This window comes from Limanda limanda, chromosome 22 (assembly GCF_963576545.1).
Source record: "Limanda limanda chromosome 22, fLimLim1.1, whole genome shotgun sequence".
Taxonomy (NCBI): domain Eukaryota; kingdom Metazoa; phylum Chordata; class Actinopteri; order Pleuronectiformes; family Pleuronectidae; genus Limanda; species Limanda limanda.
This window is the reverse complement of record NC_083657.1, coordinates 15,340,637-15,367,102: the sequence shown is the minus strand read 5'-3', so window position 1 is coordinate 15,367,102 and position 26,466 is coordinate 15,340,637. Positions and strand designations below refer to the sequence as shown.

General features: G+C 41.3%; 1 protein-coding gene across 1 annotated transcript in view; it reads right to left on the bottom strand.

Annotated features, from left to right (window-relative positions):
- The window catches only part of sorcs2 (sortilin-related VPS10 domain containing receptor 2), a 278,645-nt gene that overhangs the window by 28,155 nt on the left and 224,024 nt on the right, over nucleotides 1-26,466 (bottom strand). The window contains exons 5-9 of the mRNA XM_061066215.1: nucleotides 25,916-25,989; nucleotides 20,453-20,517; nucleotides 14,638-14,756; nucleotides 11,025-11,114; nucleotides 459-638 (exon numbers count right to left, since the gene is read on the bottom strand). Coding sequence (XP_060922198.1) covers nucleotides 459-638; nucleotides 11,025-11,114; nucleotides 14,638-14,756; nucleotides 20,453-20,517; nucleotides 25,916-25,989 — 528 coding nt within the window. The remainder of the gene's footprint in view (nucleotides 1-458; nucleotides 639-11,024; nucleotides 11,115-14,637; nucleotides 14,757-20,452; nucleotides 20,518-25,915; nucleotides 25,990-26,466) is intronic.

Sequence of the window (26,466 nt, the reverse complement as noted above, 5' to 3'; positions counted from 1 at the left end):
AGTGACCACCTGTTTTAGGGATTCATTAATCATTTTATTTTATTTGTTGCGCAAAGATTAACATCCTTAGTAGGAACAAATGGGTTTAGGACTGAGTGCCATAAAGGTGACTAAGTAGCACACTGTTGGTTTTGGTTCTCTAATGGGATGTGTTGACAATAAGGAAATTATAAAACGGTGCCAGCTTTATCCTTTAAGCATGATTAAATTGTCCTTTTTCACGGTGTAGTTACATCAAGTGCTCGTTGGTGATTGGCTGCTTGGGACTCAGACTAACAGAGACTGGAGGTAAAGAGTCCCGGAGGAGAAAGAGCTTACATTTGGACTCAGCTGTGTTCGCAGCACCAACTAATTACAACCTGCAGAATACAAATGTCATTTGAAACTGAAGTTCATTTACAATTCATGAATATCATTTTTTAAAACAGTGTATGAGGGCCTCTTTCATTCAATCTCACCTCCAGGATGTCGATGAGGACGTTCTCCTCCGGCTGCTTGGTGCTGCGAACATTTTCCAGCACGATGGAGTAGTACACACCCTGGGGGTCCGACTGGTACAGGTTATAGGTGTCTGACTGGTACCACTCCTGGAGGGCGAGGAAGACCTGGTTCTCGTCCGTACTCACTATCTGAACATCCTGGAGGCAGAGGTGGAGGGATGAGAGAGAGAGAGAGAGAGAGAGAGAGAGAGAGAGAGAGAGAGAGAGAGAGAGAGAGAGAGAGGATAAGGAGAAGTGGGGAAAAGAAAGGAAACGTCAGTATTTTCTGAATCATTGGTGCTGAGATTGAAGGAGAGAAAATATTTAATTATGATTCATCATGAAAGCTGATTAGACAAGCATAAAGACTTTGGGAGAAATCCTTCAATGGAAAAAATATGACAAAACAAAAACCGGTAAGATAAAAAAATATATAGGTGGAGTGCAAGGCAGTAAACAAAATGGCAAGAAGAAATGGAAAAAGGAAAATGAATGAGGCATGGGGAGCAGTAGATAAACCAGTGAAAGCAGCGGAAAAGTCCCAAAGTTTGACAGCAAGGCACTGAAAGCCTGAGAACATAATCCAATAAATACAGAGCGTCACAGAAACTAAGGGAGATAAGAAAGCACTTCACCCACTGAAAAACTGCTTTTGGCAGCTAAGGAAGCTTGTTATGTGTTTGTTTCAAAGCCTGTGAGCCTCCAATGCAAATGGCTTCATAGCTCATGAAAGACTGTAACATTGGCACAAAGAGCGACTCAGCACTTTCTCTTATAGTGATTACATTAACACATTTTAAGATAAAGCCATCACAGCCCAGGGGTTGGTGTCCTAGAAGGTTTTGTCACTGATTATTGATATGCCAAAACTAGGGATCAATTACACTCAGGTTTACGTTCTGGCTCGAGAGCACTGAGAGCTGTGCACTCCTAATATTTATAAATGCACTGTTTCTCTTTCTTTGCAACCGGTAGACTATTACGTCAAAAAGAGTAAAGTGGAAAGGAACAAAAATCAGCTCATGACTGGAACAAACCCTGGTTGATCTTTCAGCCCAAATATCTGTAAAACCCCTGGTCAGAAACACCCACAAATATCTGTTGTTGTGTGGAAAAACAATCAAAATTCACTCCCGGGTTAAATTACTCTACAATTGAAACAAGGCACTATTACATTTTTCTTATTCTTATTATTATGGCAGTTTATACCCTGATGTTTCACCTCTATCATGTATAATCACAAATAACCATGACCGTTTTTGTGTATTTACTGCTTTTTACATCTTGGGGCGACAACAGTGATTTTTCTTACTATCGTGCAAAATGCAACACTGGGCAAGGCGCATCGGTAAGTTTGAGTGTGAGGGTGATAATGGGGGAAGAACCAGAACCTTGGTATACTGACTGATTTTGGTGTAAAAGATGGAAAGAAGGGTCACGTCAAGAGGTGGTTTGACCACAAATGAGAATTTGTGGAAGGCAATCAATGTGAACGGGGGCTGCCTCCTGAGATGTCAGCAGAGAGGCAACAGGATGATTAATGACAGATCTTGTGTATAGTAAGACATTAGGGATGTAGTTAGCCTTGAAGTAATGAGACTGATTCCAAATGGTAATGTACATTTAAGGGTTGTTAAAATGATCCTAAACCTGGCCTTTGATGCAGTTTCTCCCTCATTAAAGCCGGGGGAATGTTTGTCTCCAAAAGCAGACAAGCTCTATACTTTCTAACTAACCATCAACCTCATTAGAAAGAAAGTAAAACATGACACTCTGTTCCGTGCAGAGAACAGCCTTTATGTCTTGTCAGAATTATTTCTGATTGGCTGCATCTCCCATTCCTTTTTTTTCCTTCCACTCACCTCTGATTATAAATCCAGTTTACCAATCAATTTGAGAGCATTGCGCTCGGCTCAGGCAGCAGCTTGAAGCTGGAGGAGGAGCTGGCACCCAGAGGTGTGCAAACTTAAGCTCCAGCTGCCTTTTAACATTCAGAGTCAGCCCTCCACCCACCAGAGTGGCTAAAACCATAATCCCACACTACAGAAGATATAGCGTGTCTATATGAAGTATCTAAACTATACTTTTAGTGGACAAGCAGAGCACAGGGGGACTGAGGCTGCATATGGTTTTATAACGTTATATCATTTGCAATAGAAATGGATTTGGATCTTTATGTTTATGTTTTGTCATGGTAGGTAAAACCAAATGTGTACACTGAGTGAAATTAGATGTTATGTGTATGTTTAACAGCAAGTTCTTCAAAGTCTATGTCTTTACTGTGAAGTGCTCACTCCTAAGCCTTAAGTTTGTGCCTGAAATTTAAAGATCCAACACGCCAGTCAAGCAACCCGTTCTTCGACTCAGTTTGAAATATTTGAGCCCTAATACTGAAGAGGATTATGATGAAGGGCAGTCGAAAGAAGCTTTTGTACGCACTCAGCAAGAAGCATAGAAAAACTCACACTTAACGGGGCGGATTTGTTTGAAATGAGAAGAAGGAGTTGATTCAAAGAAGTTGCTTTTGTAAGTTGTGGCATTTAGAACAATTGGAGACGTTAGAGTGTGTGACTACAGTGAAGTGGCGCTGGAAAGAAACTTCAAAAAGGGAGCATTTATTTTTGTCATTGTTACAAGAGCCTGGAAACTGCAGAAAAGTTCTAAATTCAGTATTGATTTTTTGTTCATGAACTTTAAGAAAAATCCCATAATGTGTTCAACAAAGACAAACTCTCTTTCACCATCACTTGTAGAAGGTGTAAACGTACAGAGGGTATCATAATAGTTGGTTAAAAAGAATAAAAAAATCAGACAGAGCTGTAGTCCCACTGTTCGTGGCAGGTGTGGCTCAGCAGGTTGAGGCGGTCGTCCACAAACCAGAATGTCAGTGATTCGATCTCAGCTTCCCCCATTCCACCTGCCGTAGTGTCCTTGGGCAAGATACTTAACCCCAACAATGTATATGTGACGTGTGATGGAGAACGTGCTGCACCTGCACTTGAATGAAGCTATTTAGAATATGTGGGAATGGGTGAATGGTCAAACCTGTACTCTGATGAGCCTTGAGTGGTTATCAAGACTAGACGAGGGCTATATACTGACCAATTTTTATGAGCTGGATCCAATTCCACTTTTAACTGGTGCGACAAGTCAACAAAGAAGAACTTCTGTGCAAATGTTGCCGAAGCTGTGCAACTTGTATTCTCTGATCCATTACTTGAGTCAGTGGCATTTGAGAAAAGCTTCTACATTCCGCCATAGCTAAAGGAGCTAGACATAGCATGATGAGGGCAAGGAGAAGACAAATGGTCGTGGGAAATATCAGTGACTGGCACGACAAGCTGGGTTTTTTCGAAAATGCCACCTGCTTGGCTTCAAGTGCATTCTCCTTTACTCTCAGGCTGATATCCTGACTTGACATAGAAGGACATCTCTACCAGGGTGCCCCGCATTGGTTTTGCATCACTGAGTGCCCTCTGAGAGAAACACCTTCCATCCATCTCTGTCAGGGCAAGCAGGGACGCAGTCACCCCAGACACGAGGCCGACTGCTGAGAGGGGAAAATCTGAGATCCTGGGTCCCAGAAGCTGCGAGAAAGAACCACCTACACTCAACCTCAGAGAGGTAAGCGAGAGCAAAATCAGTAGGTGGGGAGGGCTAAAGCTCAATTTGCACTCAATAAGCTCACAATAAAGTTACCCTTAAACTTTTCAAGCTTACAGTTTAACATCCACCTTTACTGTTATTTGAAATTTATTTTGTCATAAAGTGTTACACCTCCTTTCAGTCAAACTGCTACTTAGGGCTGGGCAACGAACCAAATCAAAACAGAGGTTTGTTACTTTATAAATTATGCTCATGTCGGTTATTTCGGTTAATGATTTCCCCAATGCGTGCATTGATCAACTGTCAGGTTCGTGATCACTTTAGACCTCACCAATAAACACCTACATTAATCAGAAGTTATTAGAACACGTACAGGATTGGAAGTTTACTTTGTGCTTGTTGGATTTGCTCTAAAGTTCGGGAGACACGTATTTAAACACGTTGAAAAACACTGCAACATTTCGCACGCATGCAGTTCACAAACCAGACGTAATGTGACGCGCAGAGCCAGGACATCAGGGTTAATAACTAAATAAATGTGATCGTCAGTTTGTGTGAATTGTGACAGGGACGAGGAGACACACACACACGTCCCACAAACTCCTTCAGACAGGAGAGAAGTTCTTCCCACAAATAATGACACAGCGCAGTGTTTGTACTTCATTGCTGCAGAAGAATCGATGCCCCGTTTATCGAGGCACAAAAATGAATTCATCAGGTTTCTATAAAGATTGGTTCTACGTGTGAGTGATCAGAAAGCAGAAGAGGAGCAGAGTCGCTTGTTGACCGTCACTGAGAAATGAGCAGGATGAGGCGCTATTAATCGTAATCAAGGTTTTAGTTTGAAATAATCGTGATATTGATTTGAAGTCATATCGCCCAGCCCTACTGCTACTGCAGAGCATTCACCTTTCGTATGTTCTCCTTTAATATCTGGTATTGCAATATTCTTTGACAACCTAAAGCATAGTTATGGTTTTTATTGTTGTTTTTAGGCAACTGAATCTTCCAAAAAAAACAACATCGACTTGAAGTAGATGACAGGAAATGTAAACTTTTGTACCATTTAACAGAAACACAAATTCAGCATCTGGCACCATGTACCCAGGCCAAAAGAGAAAAAGTAACCAAAGGGTATAATCCAAGTATCAATCACATTTCTCAACTAAAACAAATGTGCAGTGTGTTGTTGTAATTTCCAGGAGAAAAGGTTGACATGACAACTGTGACTCTAAACAGCTAAGTGCAGTAATAAGGAATGATTCCTGATCTTTTCTGTTCTACATAGCATCATCCACCCAGAGTTAATGTTGGTAAACACAATGTGATGAGGTTAGGTGGATATGCAGCATGTGAGAATTACAGTTATTCATGAGGAATGGTTCTGACATTGCTGACATTCCAAGTCAACATGGGGCATGGCTTTAAGATGCAGAGTAGCAGTTCACCATCAGTCCCCTATAGGCAGAAAATTCAATCTATTAGAATGCTAACAAAACATAAGCTTTCAATAATAATGGAGATTTATGCACGTGAAATGGATTTCATGGAAGCAAAGACTGGGGACTTTACTTACTGTTATTTCCCCAAAGTCTCACTTTGTTGTGAGACTGTGAGCAGCTGATAACAGCTCTGCCCATACTGAGAGGAATCCCTGCCCGTGAGCACCAGGAATTAAAAAGTCCCACGACCACTGAACTGGTTGTATCTCCAGGCCCTGTCAGCATCATCATCACCCCACCATGATGCATAAATGGTCTTCCACAAGAATCATCTCACTACTTCCTTTACATTTACAAGCCTCCTGTTGACTCAGTCACAGGAGTGTTGACTTTCAAAAGCAAACTCAAAACATTTCTGCCTTTTCAGCCCTTTGCCCGATTTTCTGCATTTGGTCTGTTTCCTATTCAGCTGCTTTGTGATTCTGTCTTTGATTCTGTGCGTTTGTATGAATGAGTTTCTGATGCAATGATGTACAGTATGTCTCATTGGTTGTGTGGTGCATTTGATGAATGCTTCATGTTATAATATTATTGTATTTGGTATTTAAGTATACACCTTGAAATCTGATTCTATGTATATATACATATAATATTTCAAATTGATTCTTTTTTCAATTTGAAGCACATTTAGTTTCTTCGATTGAGATGTGCTATACAAATATAAAAGATAACTTGCCAAATGCATTACTTCGAATAAGTTCAAAATCCTGCTCCTCACATACAAAGCCCTGAACAATCAAGCACCGTCATATATTAAAGTATTGTCCCAATAGATCTCTGAGAAAAGAGAAGAATAGGAGGTAGAGCCTTCAGGTACCAGGCTCCTCTCCTGTGGAACCAGCTCCCACTCTGAGTTTAGGAGTCAGACACCATCTCTGTAATTAAGTTTAAAGTTAAAACGTTCCTCTTTGATATATATCTTATAGTCAAGGCTAGATCAGGTGAGCCCTGAACCAAGTAGAAAATCACACGTTTTGACACATTTTACTGTCGGATTTAAGGTTATGACTCAAAGCCTGTCTCCAGCTGCGGAGCTGCTACCTGTGCATCCATCCTCCCCTAATTCTTATTCACATCAATATGAGACTGTTTCAAACCATAAACTCAAACTGTAATACTCTCTTGACATAAGAAGGGGATTTTAAAAAGTCCCTTACTTCTGATACTTTAATGCTGGAAGCTCATTTACAGTGCAGTCATTCCAGGCTTCTTTTTAATAGATTAGACTCCATCATTACACAAACTTGGACGGAATAGTTTGAGGAACGTCTTGCTCATTTAATTTAGAAGGAGAAAAAAAAGGAAAACATCTGATGCCAGATTTCCCCTGGCAGTCATCCGTCACATAATAGCCTCTTCAGAGTGCTCACCCTCTCTCAGCAGCATTGGGCTCATTTCCCTCCACACTCAACAGATCCCATTAATCATATTAAAATCCTCATCATGCCCCTTGGACATTTTTCACACTGAATTTAGTAAAGAGGTCTTTGATAGAGTTGGCCCACACATTTTACCTTTCAGAAATACTTGACTGGCTTCTGGCTGCGTGCAGCTTTCTGAAGGGCATCGTCTTAAAGATGCAATATGTCCTCTTCGGAATAATAAGCACATACGAAAATGTCCTTGTCCTTGATTTTAACCATTTTTCCAATAATCCGATCTATCGTTTCTCTTAGGTCAACCTAGGATACGCATATTCACCTCAACCCCTTCACTCAATGTCCATTCATTTTCTATTCATCTTATACATACATTTTCACTTGAACCTTGAAATAATGGATTGGTGGGGGGTGAACTTCACATGCGGCTTGATTTTCGCTGTAGCTATATGAGGAATGTCAAGAGTCTTTCTTTTGTTGTATTTTACCCTTCTGTTGAATGTGAATCCTTCATGTGCTGACACATCGGCCAGTGTATTTTTCATGTAGGGAAGCGTTTTGGAAAAAGCAAGAATCCAGTGCTCTTGCACGCTTTAGTAGGTTTTCACTTTTAATTCCATCATGTTGCGATTGAAGTTCACTGAAAACCACAAACACACGCTCTGCATCTTCATTAACTCCTCTGAAGCACATCCATGCAATACTATTGGCAGACATCCTGTTGTAAGATAATTAAGTTGGCTAATACCTTTTATACACCAAAACTAGCAAGTATAAGTGTTTCGTTTTATTATATAGCTAAACCTGCAAAAAAGAAGGCAATTGACCAGCTGATTTGCCAAATAAGCTTGTTCACCCGGCCTTCACTTTTTTTTGTGTTTTCTGCTTCAATTGTTTACATTTGTTAGATTTTAGTGGGTGATAGTTTTTTTTACCACTGGAGCCTTTTTCAAACTGGTAAAAAAAAGAAATAAAAACAGTTACATCTGACTTCTGTCTGCAGTGGGAAAGAATACAATCAGTATTCTTCTTCTTCCTGGTCAAATGACTCTGCAGAAGATGTGTCAGTTCCACTTCTTATCAGTAGTGGTGGAAACAAGACAGGGAATAGGGAAACCTAAATTTTAAGTATCAGCCTAAATGTGGTTGACATGCGCAATTATTAAATGTCCCAGTTTCCTGTTATACATTTCCTAGGAAATGGGAAATAGGTTGTAAGTGGATTCCCATGAATCCTTTTTAAATCTGGGGCAGATGCCTGATTGAGTGAAGTGGGTAGTAAAATGAGGTTTTTGATGAAGGTGTGTATTGCCCTTAAGAGATTCAGAGTGGGTCAGTGGCGAGTTCATTAAGGTTACGATTAATATATGATTTGAGCTTCCAGGCAATATCCCAGTGACCGTTGAGTTCCCTTTGTGTCCTTGGGTAAACCAACATATCTGGTCCACTGGAGCTGTCTGTGCACTGTGGTTGTACAATCCCACTCAGTTAAACAAAGTTTTAAACAGAAAGGTGATTACAACCAGGGTTATAGACAGCAAGGGAGAGGACGGAAACAGGGCAAAAAGGAACAATTATAACCTGTGATTTCACAGCCCAGTAAGCAGTGTGTGTGTGTGTGTGTGTGTGTGTTTAATCCATAACTCGGGTCAGGTCTCACAGGACAGAGCCAAACTGCTCTCTCTGATGGCCTCTGCATTTTTCATCCTAGAGCCTTTCAATTATTCAAAGTGGAAAAACATGGAAACACTCCTTTCCTCACCCTCACACACACTTTCCTCCCTTCCTCTCCTCCCTCCTGTCTCTCGCTACATCCCCATTTCCCTCTTTATTTCTCCCTTAACTCCCACCACCCTCTCCTCTCCTCCCCCTTGTGTGTCGCATCACTTAAAAGCTTCAAAACCTGTGACCTATCTGCTCACCCAAGTAAGAGGACACGTGTAGAGGGAGAGGGAGACAAGACAGAGGGAAGGAGGGAGCAACTCGGGCGTACTTTAACTAAACACACACACAGGCGCGCACACACACACGCTCATACACAAATTGATTTATCAAAGGCTTCCTGCCACACCTAATCAATTGATTCTATTTCCTCAAGTTGTTGAAAGCAGTACAAGTGTGTGTGTGTGTGTGTGTGTGTGTGTGTGTGTGTGTGTGTGTGTGTGTGTGTGTGTGTGTGTGTGTGTCTGTGTGTCTGTGTGTGTGTGTGTGTGTGTGTGTGTGTGTGTGTGTGTGTGCGTGTGCGTGTGCGTTTGTAATTCAAATCCTTTCACCTTCCTTAAGGATCACTGAGTACGGTTGCTGAGGTAGTCAGGCAATAAAGGCACATGATCTCTAAGTGGTGGGCTGAAGTCAAACAAGAGTAATTCTATACATTTCCTGGAGTGTGTGTGTGTGTGTGTGTGTGTGTGTGTGTGTGTGTGTGTGTGTGTGTGTGTGTGTGTGTGTGTGTGTGTGTGTTGGTGTAAAACCCTCCACGCTGTCCTTTCTGACAGAGTGTCAATGCCAGTGATCGTCTTAAACGTTTTCTTTCCTTAGTTTAAAGCTGAAAAATACATGAGATATCTCCTCAGGGCTCGGCATTCAATCAGCACCATTCGATAGCACTCAGGCTGGTGCCGCGCTAAAGCTGCCCCCTGTGTCATCGGCGCTGACAGCAAAGGTTCCTGTCCTGTCTCCTTTTGGACTGGAGCTCGTTTATCGTCTTTGCCTCAGTCAGTGACACAGGATGCAACTGGATCGATGCTTAGTGGTGAATATTTAATATTGAACGCATTTGACACCAATGTAGAAGTGGAACATAGTGGTGATTGGGCTGTGGAGTCGTAGGTTTGAATCCCTGAAGTGAGGGAAAAGCCGTCTCGCCCTCAATTGCATGTATTGACTTATTGGAGAACATGTGGAGGTGATGGTTTAAATCCTTATAGCGGACAGGAGTGTCTAAATGGGAAAAAGACCAAATTGCCTTTAACACATCTCTTGGGTTATATTTCGAGACACCAACGTCCATCTGCTGTTTGTGAAGGATGATGTTTCAAATGCTAAAAAAATTACTTTTTAGTTATGATTACGCAGGATTACGTAAGATCTATGAAAGCTATTGTCTTGCAACTTGGTGGAAGGGTGGGGTATGAGCCAAAGAAAATCCATAGAGAACTCCATTTTGGAGCGAGTTTCATTTACCCCTTTGGACCTGATGCAACATCTGCATGTTTTCACTTTTAAAATAGGGTGATCTTTTGATCCCGGAATTCAATTTAAACATTTGAGATGCTCAACATTTTTGTGAATTTCTCAAAAACATAATTCAGTGATCATTGTGATTCGAGTGTTTATATCTCTGAACTGGTGAAATGTGTTGATCCACATGTGGGCTTTCTAATCTAAATATCCAATATGGTGATTAAGTGGCTAATCAGTCTTGGTGGAAGTTAACATTTTCCAAGTGCACCTCTACTTCTTCATAGGATAAAAATAGAAACGTATTTATGTCTTCTAACCTCTTATGGCAATGCATTTTTCATGGTATGTATGTCTGCGTAATGCTCACAGGCCTGTATGTACAGCCATAGCTTTGAACATAGCTATAATTGTTCCCCCTTTCAATGCTGGCAGCGAAGGGAGCCTTTGACATGAAGTGACTCAAATGTGCAATGAATTATAGAAAACAAAACCCACAGTCCTCCCTCTGTATAAAGCTGTGTTCCAGAGTTCAGCTGAAGCAAGGCACTATGCTGAAGCACCAAAAGGGAATTCACCCTAACAACTGTGACTTGTGGACTATGAATGCAGCACCCACATCCCAGATATTTTAGCTTTGGCTTTTTCAGTGGAGATATACAATCTATGGTACAGATATTTTAAGCTGCTGCTGATATGTCGTGTTTTCTACTGAGAGTTAAACATTAAAATATCACTGAGACAAAACTCTGCTTTGAAAAGATCATAAATTAACCTTCTTCATCACGATCGGTCTTAATCAAAAACATGACAGGGATCTAATGCTAGATTCTTATTTACATTACAGCATTAACATGTCTACAGTAAGCCAGCCTTACCTTGGGCAAGGCGTACTTGGGAAACCTCATCTGGACAAACTCGTTGCGCCGATAGGAGACATAGTGCTTGGTACGATTCCCTGTGGTCACCTGGGGATAGGGAGAGAAAATAAAATTAATAACACTCTCAACATAACATTTTCTTCAAGAAACAATGTGCGGACCACTCAAAAGAACAAATGTTTTCCTCTTATCTTTTTTGTTTCTTTTACCTAATTTTTTCTACTCTTTTTAACATTGAAAGTTGTTTTAAACTTCCTCAATCAATCACATATTTTTTGTATAGTCCATATTCACAAATTACCCTGTTGTCTAACAGGGGAAAACTACCAAATTAATAATTTGGTAGTTAGCACCTTAAATCTATCCCTGTGTAACAGATGCTTAATCAATAAAATTGCTTTTCCCTGCTTTCCAGATCTTTCATTCAGTAAACAAATAATTCACACAAAGTAAAACAAATTGTGGATTCATTATGCACCTACGACTAACAATAACTTTCAATATTGACCAAGTTAGATCTATGAATTGTCCACACACAGAGAAAATTGCTCATCAGTTTTTGTAAGCTGGAGATGACACAACAAAATAAATAAGACCTGAAAAATAACTTATGTCAACCACATTTTTAGGTCCTTGTTTATGTCAGTTTGAAGGAAACAGATTTTCAAACTGAACATGAAATTAAAATCGACCGTGGAGTCTGTGCCACCGAAGCTCCAGAAAAACAAGAGACTGTGGCAATTGAAGACATTTCCCTGCAGACAGAGGAGAAAAGCTTTCCAGCGAAGTGGAGGAGCAGAGTTCAGCATCCGTTGTCGGTGAGTTACATCAGGCGGAAAGTTAAATGCAAAGCCGCCTCCCGTGTGCTGCACCCTGACATCACCTCACAACTTGGGACCTGTTTGTAAAAGGCTGAATAAAAGGCAGAATCGTGCTGCCCCCCCGCCCCACCCTACTGCCTGCAGAGAGAGCCGACCAGAAAGCTTTCGAGGCGCTGAACCAGAATACCTAAACAGCTGAGGCTTTGTTTTTCAGCGGAGGAAAGAGATTGCCGGTTACTGACTTAAACAGGTGCCGAACATTTCAAATCCATGGTGACGGGATGGCTCAGACACCGGCACACCTCTTTCTGTGAAACACATTCCCTGTCGCCATTTGGCTTGATGAGGGGCGCTAAAGTTTACAAAAGAGCTTTGTATTCTGCACTTCTATTTAGGCCTTTGTGAGAAGAGCGTTGTGTTTGTTTCCTCTCTGAATCTGTATTGTTGATGCTCAGATTGTGCTGTGATTACAATCCTCACCTGCTATTCAAAGCTGCAGACTGCGGCTTTTTTGTGCTGAACTGTGATGAAAAAGTGATGAAACAATGAAAAATATTTTTTCTTAAAAGTAAGAGCCCCTGCAGCAGGCTCTACCAAATACGTTTTCAAAAAAGGGATCACTTTCGAAATAATGGCTGGTGAAGTGGGATGAAATTAAGTGAGCGTGTGTGCCAGTGCTTACTTTGCTCTAATGCTGCATATTTCTACAGTGGTTCAACAAGTGATAAGTGCAAAGGGGTCCATGTTCCAACCCCAGCCCCCTCATATCAACCCATTAAAATGATCAGGCTTTCCAAAAGCACCAGTCATCGATCTAATAATATGTATATGTATATATAATATATGGTGGAACAAAGCCACGCTGCTTTTTGCCAAAAAAATCGGAAGCAAATGTTTCATTCCCCCCCTCGCTCCCGAGGGGCCCGGTGACACATACGCAAATGTAGCGGGGACGAAACTTCACTCTCCTGTTTGTGTGGAACAAACAAAGTTGTATAAATCCCATAAGGTGTCAAGTGGGAGCCGGCGTGTCTTGGGTCTGAAGAAAGGACACTCTTGTTTTCTGCTCACACATTTCCCCCACATCCGACACCTCAGTGGGCTAATCCAAGAAGGATAATTGACCTGTCTACTGTTGCCAAATGAGGATATAATTCTACTCACACACACTCAACACATACAAACACACACACACTCACACACACAAGATACAACCCTTCCATCCCACTGCCGAGATTCTATACTATACCAGCTCATGTATATTCCACTGTTATCACATGCAAATGGGATTCAGCCTCGGCCTCCTCAGGGCCTACAGTGCTGCACTGCATGGCAAGTCAATTACAGACAAGACAAGACTCATTCTGCACATTGTCCTAATTCTCTCCCATCTCAAGCAGACGGCCCTGTGTGTTATCGGAGCTGCAGAGTTTATCGGGCGCACCGACAGAAAGCTGCAGTCCCAGCTCTGTGCGCAAACACACAACTGAAAAGATACACCGGCAGATACAACACAACACGACCAAACGGTGAATGGTAATAAGTAGCTGGGAAGATGACGGATTCAGGAGGACACATTTCAAAAGCTGCGACACAGTGGTATTAATTCTCTAATTGCTGCGCTTATTTTGGAAGTATGACTAATAAGAGAGCGCTGCTGAGACGAGGTGAGGAACAGAACGTTTACTCTGAGGCAATGACGGAGTGGAAAGAGTTGTTGTTCAGAAAATCTCAACAATTAGCTGTTTGTCGTGACATTTAAAATGAGCTATATGCTTACGCTTTCCCGAAAAGAGACCTCTTGTGTTCAGACCTGGAGTCAACATCTGCCCCGAGAGATCTGATCACATGTGGTGAGCGTTCAGTATGGGGGCTCACACCTGGTATTGAATGTGTCGTGAATGTGTCCTTGTGATTGGATCTCACTTGCCTGCTCTATAGGCAAGTTAACAGGAATGTCATTTGTGTTCGCGAAGACCAAAATATGTTGTTGTGTGCTTGTGTCAGTGTGTGTTGGCTTGTGAGAGAGGTTGAGTCAGTAGGTGCTGAATGAATGTATAAATAAAGTTTTTACCAATTTAAGAAAACTATAAATCGATATGTGGTGAATAATGTTGATATCGTGGTGGAGTCCACAAAACAATCCACGTATTGTCACCGATAAAACTACAATGAATTAAGATGTCAACTAATTGGAAAGATTATGACAAAATTAAAGAACATTTGCAGGTCGGTGTTAATTTTGTGGAGGTGGTCGCATTAATTAAATGTAGTGCAAAAATACCTCGATGAGTCAAAGTTTGGCTGAAATAATAAGAGTAACAGATTATGACAAATGTAAAAAGTATTATTCATTTTGTTTAATTCCCATGATGCAGCTCAGGAGCATCTTTTGTCAAACCCTCTCTGCCTGATAAATGCCTACATTGTTCAAACTGCACGACCTCTGAATGAAACACAGACTTTCTGCAACAACCAAAGTGAGATAACTGTAGAGAGGTAAATTCATTTTAAAATCACATCTCAATCACATGATTTGATAAAAATTGCAGCTAATAGCAGGTTAATGGGAAATGTGCAGCAGTGGCACTAATAATGTAAATAGTAATTACACGTCGAGGTGTCAGCTTAGGTGGACATGCTTTTCATATTTAGGAGTTTTTACACCGGTTCATTGATTCCTGGAATTGATTGCACAGTTAATGAAGAAGCTTATTTAAGCTCAAAGCATGCAGGATCTGCTGCTTCCTTAACACATTAGCACGTAAGAAACTTTCTGATGTTTTCACCTTGACAAATATGTAGTCGTCTTGCACCAACAGCGAATTGTGGTCGATTTTGCCGAGGAACTGAGCCGTCACCATCTTGTCTGAGCAGTTCTGGATGAGACAGGTGACGTACAGGTAACCTGCAGGGACACAAAGGGACAGACACGGAGACAAATCATTAATCTAATTTGCCATATAGGGCTTAAGAAGGTGCAACACACTCTGCCTTTGACTCTCAACAAGAGTGAAGAATATCTACCCCACAACAAAAATTCAGTGGAAAACAACCCTGTAGAAAACCTCAGCGAGAGCCACATCTGAGAGCTCTCTTCCCCAGGATTGACAGAAGTGCAATAGATGCCGTATGTAAGAAAAAACATCAACAGTATAACAATATTAACAACATTCATGAGAAAAAGACAGTGTCTAAATAAATGATGAGGTGTATTAATGTTTAAACTATTCGTAAATGGGAAAAGGTCTGACAGAGACGAAAGGAGCAGCAGTGACAATTGTTATGAGGTTGCCAGTAATAATAGAATATGTAAGTTACAGTTACAGAGCACATTGCTCCCCAAGGCCCAACAGTCCCCTATGAAACCACATTTAAATTCAGTTATCCAGATATTTATTTGGATCTGCACCAGATCGCTGGTAAACACTCATAAATATCAGTCCCCTAAACATTATCAAGATCCATGAATTATTTTCTGTGAAATCATCAAGACTAGAAACTAAAAGATACTAAATTTCTGGATCTGCTCCCTGATTTAAATCCACAAAAATGTAATGGGTTTTGCTCTGACCCATACCACATCCTTCCACTGAGTTGTGTGTAATATTGCTAAATAACAAATTTTTACATGAAACATTTTACATGATTTCTCAGACAATGCTTCCTGGATCTTGATAAAAATAAAATCGGACAAATTGAGTGTTTGCAATTTGATGCAGATCCAAACCAAATCTGGATCTAGATAATCTAAAGGTAGATTATAAGGGGATTGAATGATTGAAGGGGACATGTTGGGCCTTGGCAAAGGTATCCTCTCTACTGAGTGCAAATGTGGAGGTGAAATTTCAAATATATCCAGGTCCATAATACACAATACACAGTAGAAGCTGTTCTGTAGCCTGTTGCCTTCAGGAATACACAGTTGTAGCCAAAAGAGTAATACTTACATAAAACCAACATTGAAAAGCACAAAACATTGTTCATTTTCAATCGAATTAAAAAAAAAAATATATACTATATTTTTGTGGTTTATTTCTTTTGCGATAATCATGTGAAAATCTGTTATAATGACAGGGATAGTCTTGTATGTTTTATGTGCATTGGTTTAAATATTTATTACTCTAATATACACCTTATGATGGGGAACAGCGAATATGTTCGGATTTACTCACGTTCCAGGCGATATTTTTGCCAAATATATTTTGAATATTTACAGCCTTTTAAACCTCACCCTAGTATAGCTTCAGTAATAATAATATATATCCTTATATTTTAGAAATAAAACAACCAAACTCTGTGCTGGTAATGACCGTATGTGGTTGTGTAAGCTTAGTGGACACAATGTGAGAGAGAAAAGTGCATTAAGCATAAACAGGCCAATGGACCAACAGAGACAGAAAGGAGTCTAGACAAATGAGGCAAATAGAAAAATTGAGACATCATTTTCCAAACTATATAAAATATGACAGCTTCCCCATAGACTTAAAGCAGTACTCGCAACCACATGGCCCGAAGGGATTATCCTCAGAGACACACTGAGAGGTTAGCGCCTGTTGCAAAGCTCAGTCAGTGTTGAATTTCAACCAGCAGCTGCATCAGCAACACTGGCTGCTGAAATTCAGACGTTATTTTTCCCCCCAGAGGTGACAAGCTGGCAATAGAGGGAACACACGCAGACACACACAGAGACACACACAGAGACACACACACACGCTGTTTGTTCAGCTGTGAGTTATGATAGCAGGGATACACAGGGTGCCCAAACCCAATTTTTTTTTTACTACATCCTAAACCTGCAGACTATGAACGTGATCGTCACCATGAAGCCACGATCGACAGATACGACTTAAAAGCTTTGCAACATCCACAGCCGATCCGACGTCTACCACATTGACTTTGTCATAAATCTTTTGAAAAGTTATTGTAACGATAGAGAGATGTGGCAGTGGTCGTCCATCACACAAACACCAAACCTCAGAGATCTTTCAGCCTCCGGGGATGAGAATATGCTCAGCAAGTTTCATTGAAATCTGATCATTAGATTATGAGATTTTAAGTGTAATGTTGCCATGTTAGCCAGTGGGTGCGACAGGACAGCTAATGGAAACGGTTCATTCATTCCCTTCAATTTCAAGGCAGTCAGCCAAGCAGATTGTAAACATGAGGAACTTTTTGATGGTAGCTGCCAAAATCCGACCCAACTGCAGACCTCAAACATGGGACCGTGAGCCAATGATCAGAGTGATGGGACTATTGAGAGATGTAGCTCCCTTGCTTCACAGCCACAGTAATTCAGGTATAAGGTACAAGATACAGTATAAGAACCATGACAAGGTTGAATAAACAAAGTAAGGCAAGCTGTGAATTAAGGCTGGTTAGACAAACACTAATTAAGGTGCAATAATTATTACCATTGTGCCACACCACCTTTTTGTAACTACTTTTCATTCCAAAGGTGGATGTAGAATCTTTCTACATCCGGGGCCATAAGGGTCCACAGCTTACACAGAGGTATCAATTAGATGTCTGACATCAATGCATAATACCTGGTTCAGTGAGATGTACATTAAGTAATTACTTGTTTACTGTTCGCTCTTTAGCTTTGATTCCTGTTCTGTGCTCTGCTTCACCCCCTTTCTAAACCTGATGACATCAAAAGGGGTCTAAAGTGCCAAAAACTTAAACATTCACATTACTGTGTGCTCTTGTCAAATATCATTGTTAAATCGTTAAATCAAGTCTATGCTGATTGAAATAAGTTTAGTTCACTTCAGGGGTCCATGATTCAGCCGAAGCCAATGCCCCCTGGCCCCACCCCTGGATCCACCCCTGTTTTATTAACCAATTCTCGGTCGTTTGACACACAGGGGGGAATGGTTCATTCAATCAATCACATTTTATGGCCCATATTCACATATCACAATTTGCCTCATGGGGCTTAACAAGGTGCAACATCCTCTTCCCTTCACCCTCAACACGAGTGAGGAAGAACCACCAAGAAAAAAACGTAGAAACCTCGGAGAGAGACACATGTGAGGGATTCCTCTCCCAGCGTGAAGCTGAACTAGTCAACAAAATAAATAACAATATTTTCACCTTGCACCCAATGGAGAGAGGCATTGTCGTCATGTTTCTCCAATTATCTACCAGATTTTTTACATTCATTTGTTACCTGTCTTTGTGTATTGGTGTTAATCAACAACAGGATTTACACTGGCACCTTTAAATATGTGCGGCAACCCTTGTTCCTCATTAGAATAAAAGCACCGGAGAACATAATCAAACACAATGAACTCAAATCGAAATAAAGTCCACATCGCTCCAATGAGTCCTTCCTCTTCATTGGATCTGCACTACTCTTCCTCCCTTTGTCGTCTTTGTTCATGAGGTGTCTGATCCAACAAATGGACCGTCTAATTTATTGAAAAACCTGGACATTTAATCAAAGCAGCATACGGCAGAGAACTCATTAAAAAACTATTATATTGGACTATGTGTTCAGTTCCAGCTCGTGGCACAGACACTTCTTCATGCCACTTGCTGTCCTCACACACCTCGGACACACACACACGCACATACACATACACAAACGTTTCCTGTGTAGCCGAGATAATATGACAAGGAAAACTCAGAGTGGATAAATAGTGATTTTGAAAATAAAGAAGAGTGAAGTCTTGAATAATTTATGGCATTAATTTGACAGCATGACACCTATCATTTAAATTTGCACATTAATGGGAGAGCTGAAGAGAGTGTACTGTGTGTGGGAGTGTTTGTGCACACATGTAAATCCTGGTCTGTCTATCTTCAGGCCTCAAAGTGTGTGAACGCCTGCATGCCTGTGTGTATCAGCGCATGAACAAGGTGCGCTTGGCTTTCCTGCACATCAATCTCTCTAATGACACACACACAGACACACTCCCTGCCAGCCTCCCTGTGCACATGGCTCATCCATCAATCGACCACCGCCCCCCCCCCCCCCCCCCGTTTCTCTGGAGCCCCTGTCTCACTCGTCAGCAAGCAGTCCCCACTTCCACCCCCCAAAAGGCATGAGCACGGCTAGTCGCCTCTGCAGAGACTTCCACAACTTTATGTCCGTCTTTGTAGCGTGCCGCCGTTTAACCTTGGCCGTGCCGCATGTGACGGGAGGAGGGTGGGGTGGTGGGGGGTGCACGGGGCGAACAGATTGGTTTGGCATGCCTGATCGCGCCAGCCCCGCTCGACTATCTATCTATCTGGGTGCAGACGCGGGGAGAGGGAAAAGGGAAGAGAATGTGAGGGAGGGGGAGATGGAGTGCGGAGTGGACCATGTGGCGCTGCCTAGCCCCAGGAAGAGCTCTCAAGCCTGGGCAGCTGGCCCAGGCAGACAGCCTCTCCTTTTCAACCCTCAGCAAACACAGGCGGCCTTGTTCGGGCTGACAGCTTTCACATTGCAGGCAGCATCTCTCTGTGTGTGGGTTAAAAGACTGGTGAGTGTCTCCTTGAGGGATTCAAGAAGTGTTGAGATTTTTTCTTAGTAGAGGGGAGTATTATAGAGGAATAGAGTACGACACTGCAAATATAAAAAACATGTCCTTCACTATATGTCATCACTCTCTGACTCTGTCTACTCAGGTTTATTTAGTTTGGGGGGAATGGGTTGGGACACCCATAGGAGGTAAAGTCCACACACACACACACACACTCCAACCACACACACGCACGCACGCACGCACGCACGCATGTACGCACGCACACACACACACACACACACACACACACACACACACACACACACACACACACACACACACACACACACACACACACAATACAACCACAATCTCAAATACACGTGCTACTTCTATTACCCTGTTGGCCCTCTGTAACGAGTTAGGCACTGACCTGCCTGTCTGTCACTCAGCTGATATGATAATCCAGATCCACTGCCCCCTGGGGGGCCCCTGACCTCCCCTTCTTAACTTATCCATTTATTCCCCATTGACCCCCACACACAAACACCACAGCCCAACCGACTGCAAGGTCACCCATTCATTTTCTTTACGCTGCAGGCATTGTTAAAACTAGTGCTCCCTTGATGGGAGAGAGCACGTTATAATTCTGCTCCACAAACAGTCAGGCAGAGAAGTGATTCTTGTTTCCAGAACTGATCCAACGAAGTGGACCAGGAATCCTCCTTTAGCCTTTAAAGTGAGACTGTATACTAATATACGTTTTGTAGGCTATAAACTATAACTATATAGTTTATCTATCCAAAACTTCCAGTAGCCTACCGTTTCAAACAAAAAGCACTCCAGCATTTCTGCTGACTGAATCCACCACTTTGTTTTTTTAATGGTGAAATATTTGCAGGAGTAAATTAACCATATTATATATATGCGTACTATCAAAAAACAACATATCATTAATGTCTTTTAAATTTTAACTTCTATCTGGCGGTTACAGACCCTTGAAGTACTTTCAGCATCCCAGCAAGGTTTCAAACTGTTTCCCATCAGTTTACCTGAAAGCGAATCCATTTGAGTTAATCGATTTTTCTTTGCTACGGTGACTTGGGGCGAAACAGTGTCAGGAGATAAATGAACAGGAACATCACTGTACCTCCACTTGTATCTTGCATTTCCATGTGCACCAGATCAGGGTCCACATCCACACCAGCTACAGACCTGGAACACAGAGGGTTGTTACATGATCAGTTACAGTGCATCCCATCAGAAATTAGACTAAAACAACATAGCACCAACGTCAGATTAGATACGGTTACAAATGAGCACATATCAGGATGATCGCATATGTAAAATGTCATTGTTTCAACTTATTTAAAATTTGTTACATAATTTTAGATATTATACTCATATACAGTGTATTTATTTGAGGATTAAAATTAATATTGTTCCATTCAAATGCACAGTGATTGAATCATAGATCACAGTTCAGTGTTTATGTGCTGTATCCTTTGATCCTGTTTGAAATAGAAAGCTCTGTAAATATGCCCAGCTCAGCTCTTTTAGGAAAGTGCACTCCGATGTACTCAGCCGGGCCCAGCATGCCTGAAAACCTCCCAAAAAGTTTATAACCTTATTCTGTCTTAGAACCACACTGACATGCTCTACAGTGCGCTCGCTCTGTGTGCCCTACAGTGAGTAGTAAACTAAGTAGTTCATCTGATTAGGACTGTGTAGTGCAGTTGGTGAAATTTCCCCGGCCCAGTAAAGATAGAGTGGAGATTTAAAACCTCATTACTTTGCCTATAAAAAGACTTTACGAGCAATTAGCAGGCCGAGGAGGGACGAGGTAGGGAGGGGAGGAACGGAGGAGGGAGGCTGGATCAGTGGAAATGCTCCAGGATCTGCAGCTCATGTTGCAAGTCGATGACTCAGTCTTCCTCAGTTGGTCATTATGATCAGTTAGCTTACATATCCATGACATTCAAGAACTTCAGCCAACACATGTGAGTGTTGGCTGATTAACTGCTCCATCAAAGACGCTATAAAAGCCAGCTCATATTTGAATTTTACAGCGCTTCATCTCACAGCAGCCAGACGATGGCATGACAAGTTCAGACGACCTCCAGGGACGTATTCTTGGTCAATCCCTGATGGTCAAGAAAAAAGTCTAGTTCACCTACCTTACAAAAATATCAACTGTATAGTTTGACAAGAGCGCTGATTTCAGACAATTCTGCAAAGTCAGTGATCACTGCTGAAAGATGCTGACAACTTTAAACAGTTGTGATATTTGTCAAACTTTGAGATGTGGTATGATACTGTTTTGGAATCAGGTGATCAGTGTTTTGTCTATAAGGCATAAATAAACACCTAAACACATATAAGACTAATGTAAAAGTTGACTTGGTAGGTGATGAGCAACACTCCTTATAAAAGGCAAGGAGAACCAACACCTCATCTTTCCTCAGGTTAACTGTTTGAACACTCATCACCAACAGGTCCAATGTTTCCTGCTCAAGTGTCCTTGACTGAGGCTTTGAACCTGAGCCTTCTCACTCATGTTACTCTGGATAAAAGTGTCAGCTGCATGTTTGAAATGCAAATACCCAAGACTGAAGGTGAAAGCTTTCTCTGCGCCGGCACTACATCATTTATTCATTCCACCAACGTTTTGGTTCAGCTCGAGCTTCATCACAGCCCACAGTAAGAGTGAGGGATTTCCTCCTCCTTTGGTCAGGGAAGTGTAAGTAGACAGACTGCGAGGGCTGAAAAGGGAGGCAGGGGAAATGAAATGAACGAGAGACACGAGTGATAGAGAGACATGAGGTGGTAAATAAAGAAAGGTGAATTGCTTCAGAGGACAAGGTGGAGGAGGTGCGGCATGCTGCAAACACATCCTCCCCGGGCCGGAATTCAGTTTCATCCCAGCTCTGGTTTCACTGCGTTGCTATTGCTCCTTTATCCGCATGCTTTTCACAGCATTTCACTTTTATCGCCTCTCCTCAGACGTGTGCTCCTGTTGTCAGTTGTCACCCTGTGAGGGGCCGGTTCAATTTCAAAACTGCTGTTACTTTTTATTCAGGGTGACAAACAAAAAGGTTTACAGCCTGGGCTCACAAAACAAGGTAAACCGGAACACAATATGCCAGACCACCCCAATGGCAGATTGGCTTTAACGGGATGTGTTGTTGTGTGATTTATACGCGCTGGCTGCCAGACTCCTGTTCTCTTGTTGCCTTTTATGACTGTTAGGCCACAGGCAAGGCAAAGGCTACAGCCAACAATGACTCGCTAACTCATTCTCCTTCTGGCTACACATATTTATAGCACATGTATGCACAGACCCTTTTGTCTTTTTTTTGTCAGAAGCCTTACAGTATATGCAGATCTGAACACCTGCGTAAGATTGCTGCAGGCAGTTAAGTCCAAGCCAAATAAAATAAAACAGTGGTTTAGTTTCAGAGTAGCTCTATTAAATATACATTGTGAAATAATCGTTTGATGTTCTACTTCCTCGACAAAGCTTTGGCCAGGCCGTATAAAAACTTCTGCGGGTTTCAAACTATAATGACGTGCAGATGCGAAAAGTAAAATGTTGGTGAACCTTAATGGAATGGTTTAAAAGTTTCGGAAATAAGCTTTTCTGTTCTTTTATATGAGGATTTACATCAATCAATCAATTAATGTTGTTTCTTGACATCATTGCAGTTTTTGGAACAGGTTCTATTTGCTGCTATTAGTGCAGTTTGCTTCCTTGTTTTCAATATGGGGCCTCACTGCAGGTAGTGTATCAAACTCGAACACCGACATCTTAAAATAGACTTGAAAGCGATAGGGACAATTTCGCAGCTTCTTGATCAGAAGATGAAATTCTCCTTGTTCTTAATGGCTTTTCAGGATTGAATGGACAAACTCACCCTCACTGCTGAACTACATTTAATATTCATACTGCACATTTTTGGAACGTGTAGATTAATAAAAGGCATTGTGCAAGGCTTCTGTGCATGGAGATTAAGCCTTTACGTAAAACACTGACTTGGTTTGCAAATACTTTTAATCACTAGTCTTGATGAATCTATGACCAATATTTACTCTTTTTCAATTCTAACTCTTTCAAAACTTATTCTTAACTTTGTCTGTCGGCATTTTAGTGCTGGAAGATACAAATAATGTGCAGTGGTCTATTTAGAAACAAACATAAATTCTTGCTTTTACAACTGCTGAGATGGCGATAATTAATTGTGGGTCTGCATGTATAAGCAAAATAATTAATACCTATACATTTGATCTGTTGTTCATGATAAAGTTCTGTTCAGCTTTAAGTACGGAGCCCAATAGTTGGTTATCTAACTCAGCAATGGCTTGGTTTCATTTTTTTTTTTTTTTTCATTTGCTAGTTGTGAATTGTGAGGCATGTTTAAAGTTAGCCTTACAATTATTTGCTATTTTGTACAGTTTACTTGCATCGCTGCTGATGTGAGGTCAAAAAGTTCAGTTTGGACATTCATATCCTAAATCTGATAAAGAGAATGAAACTTTAGCGTAAATAAGTAAGTACTTAAGTCCCTCTCTCCTTCCTCACACTCTACATTTCTCCTCCTCGACTTCTACATTTTCACGCCGCAGTGTTTGCATGATTTGTGCATTACAGTTGGTGGTATTAATCACATGTGTTTTGGCATGCAGAGCAGCTCATTTACTATCCACAGTGAGAGGAAACAAACCAACAGGGGCTTGCAATGCCTTCCTGACCTTCAGAAGATGAGGGTGTGTACTTAATTGCATTTAAATGCACCACATTTGAATGCATCGTTTTTACACCAATGCATACTGGACAGGGAGGAGAGTTGAGAGAGAGTTAGAGGAGGATGGAAGGAAGGTGATAAGAGGGAGAGAATCCTGATACAAGATACCATGAAGGGTGAGCGAGGGGAGGAAGGATTGGAAGAGATCGCTCAAGCTGTGAAATATTACACACGTGGGGAAAAGATATATACCTCTGCCTGCTGTGGGCACTTTGTCAAGAGATTCCATCAAATGGTTCTGCTGCATTAACTCCAGTGCCTACGACAAAAATCCAATTCAGATTTCTAGTTTAAGAAAAATTGGAAGTGAGTTTGAGTTTTATTTTTAATGTTCCACATAAAGTTGATTTATGTAGATATCAATATAGTTTTATTGTTTGAGCAATATTGTGTAAATAGCATTATGGGATCAGTTAAAAGAAATAGACCCATTACCTCTGCAGGAGGTCAACTCAATGTCTGGCAGAGCTTGATCAAAATAGACTTTGTGCAAAAGCATTTAAATCTAATAAATACAAAAATGTCATAAAATAAACTCCCACACCTACCGACTACCATATTTGGTGCTCCGTGGGAAAAACAGGTATTAGAAGTTCCTCTGACAAATCAACTATGAGAAATGAGAGTTTTAACTTTTTTTATTTACCCTATTTAAACTTATTTGCTTCCTTAGATAGACGAGTGGATTGATATCTTCAGATATCCCGTTCAGAAGAACAGGAGGTCATGTGACCTTGGCCTTTGACCACCAAATTCCAATCACTTAGTCCTTGAGTCCACTAAACATTTACAGCAAATTTGAGGAAATTCGCTCGAGGTATTATTGAGATATCTTGTTCAGAATGGATTGGACAGAGAACTCAAAACAAAATGCCTTTGGCTACTGGGAATATCTCTGCCCTGCTACCAGGCTGTTCCAAGAGTCTTCATCAAAAAAACATTTAACAGCAACTGTCCACATCAAAGTCTAATTTTCTCTCTTCATCTCTTGGAATATTTTAAAATGTAACATTGGAATATTAAAGTTTACGTAAAGAAAGTAAGTATTTCTTTCACGTAGGAAAGAGCCAGGTTTGGTCTTCATGTGAACCAAGACATATTATGTCCTGAGTCCAGGTTTGTACTTTAAAAGTAGTAACAGTAGAAAATCCTGTTTTACTTCCTTTTTAACTTTGTACGTCCTTGCTCACAATGACATCACTGTTTGGTGAGCTGGGTCTTTTACTGCAACCCCTTTGCAACAAAGGGATTCAAATCCTCTGCTTTCTAGTACTCAAGTTAGACGTTTCAAACGTTGAGCTGAATTCTAGTTCAGTCAGGACCACTTTCATCAAAGAAATCTTCATTTGAATCTGCTAAAGTTACACTTGGCAGTATGGCTCTTTTCTGGGTTGTGCATACGTTGGAGGCCTAATACAGAGAGAGCTAAACTCTCTGTCTTTCCATTTGCCTTCATGGAAAGCTTAATACAGGGAGAGCAGCAGCAACACCCACCAAGGGAACAGAACAGAGCAGGCATCAGTGACAACAGAAATGACACTGAGTAAATCAAACACAGAATGAAGAATGGGGGCAGCTGGGGTGGAGATGGGATGCAAAACCACTTGCAGAGGAAGCAGCAGGGGGGGGCAGGCTGAGGCAGCTTAGATAAGGTGCCTTGTTTGAGCTTTGCCATTGAATGAATGGAAGGGAGGGAGCTGAGCCACCGGCTTTGAGATCAGCTGCTTTAGCTGTCAGGTGAGCTGAGCCTGAGTTCTCAGCCTGCCTGAACTGACGCTTGATCACTGATGAGAACAACGAGTTGCACTGACCAGAAGACTCTGTCCTTGGTCACACGCTCCTGAAGCAAAGTCCACTTGCGGCCCAGGTCTGTCGAAGCAAAGATCTGAAGTGGAGAGAAGAACGCAATTAGAAAACACTCAATGAGTGTAGCATGAAATAATGAAGCTGAACCCGAGTCTTATTACTCACTCCGCACTTATTGCTCTTTGCCCTACAATACAGGATAAAACTCTGTATTTGGAAAAAAAACGTTCACCCAATCAAGCTACTGAATTTCATGGTTCACCAACTTAAAACTGAGCTCAATTAATTATTAGTCATATCAGGTTTTGTGTGCTAGTGTGTACTTATGTCTTATATTTCATGAGCAGTGAGAGGGAACGTGTATTTTTAGTAGTGTGTGTGTGTTATCTTAGCTTTTATGCCACTGAACAAAATGAAAGTCTATTAATTCCAACACAAAACTTATCCTTGATTTATGAAAAGCACACTGAGGCTAGAAAAGGATTTCACCTCCCAACTCCTTCTTAACTATTCAAAAACAGGTTCTCAATGCTTGTCATTGACAGATCCTTCATAG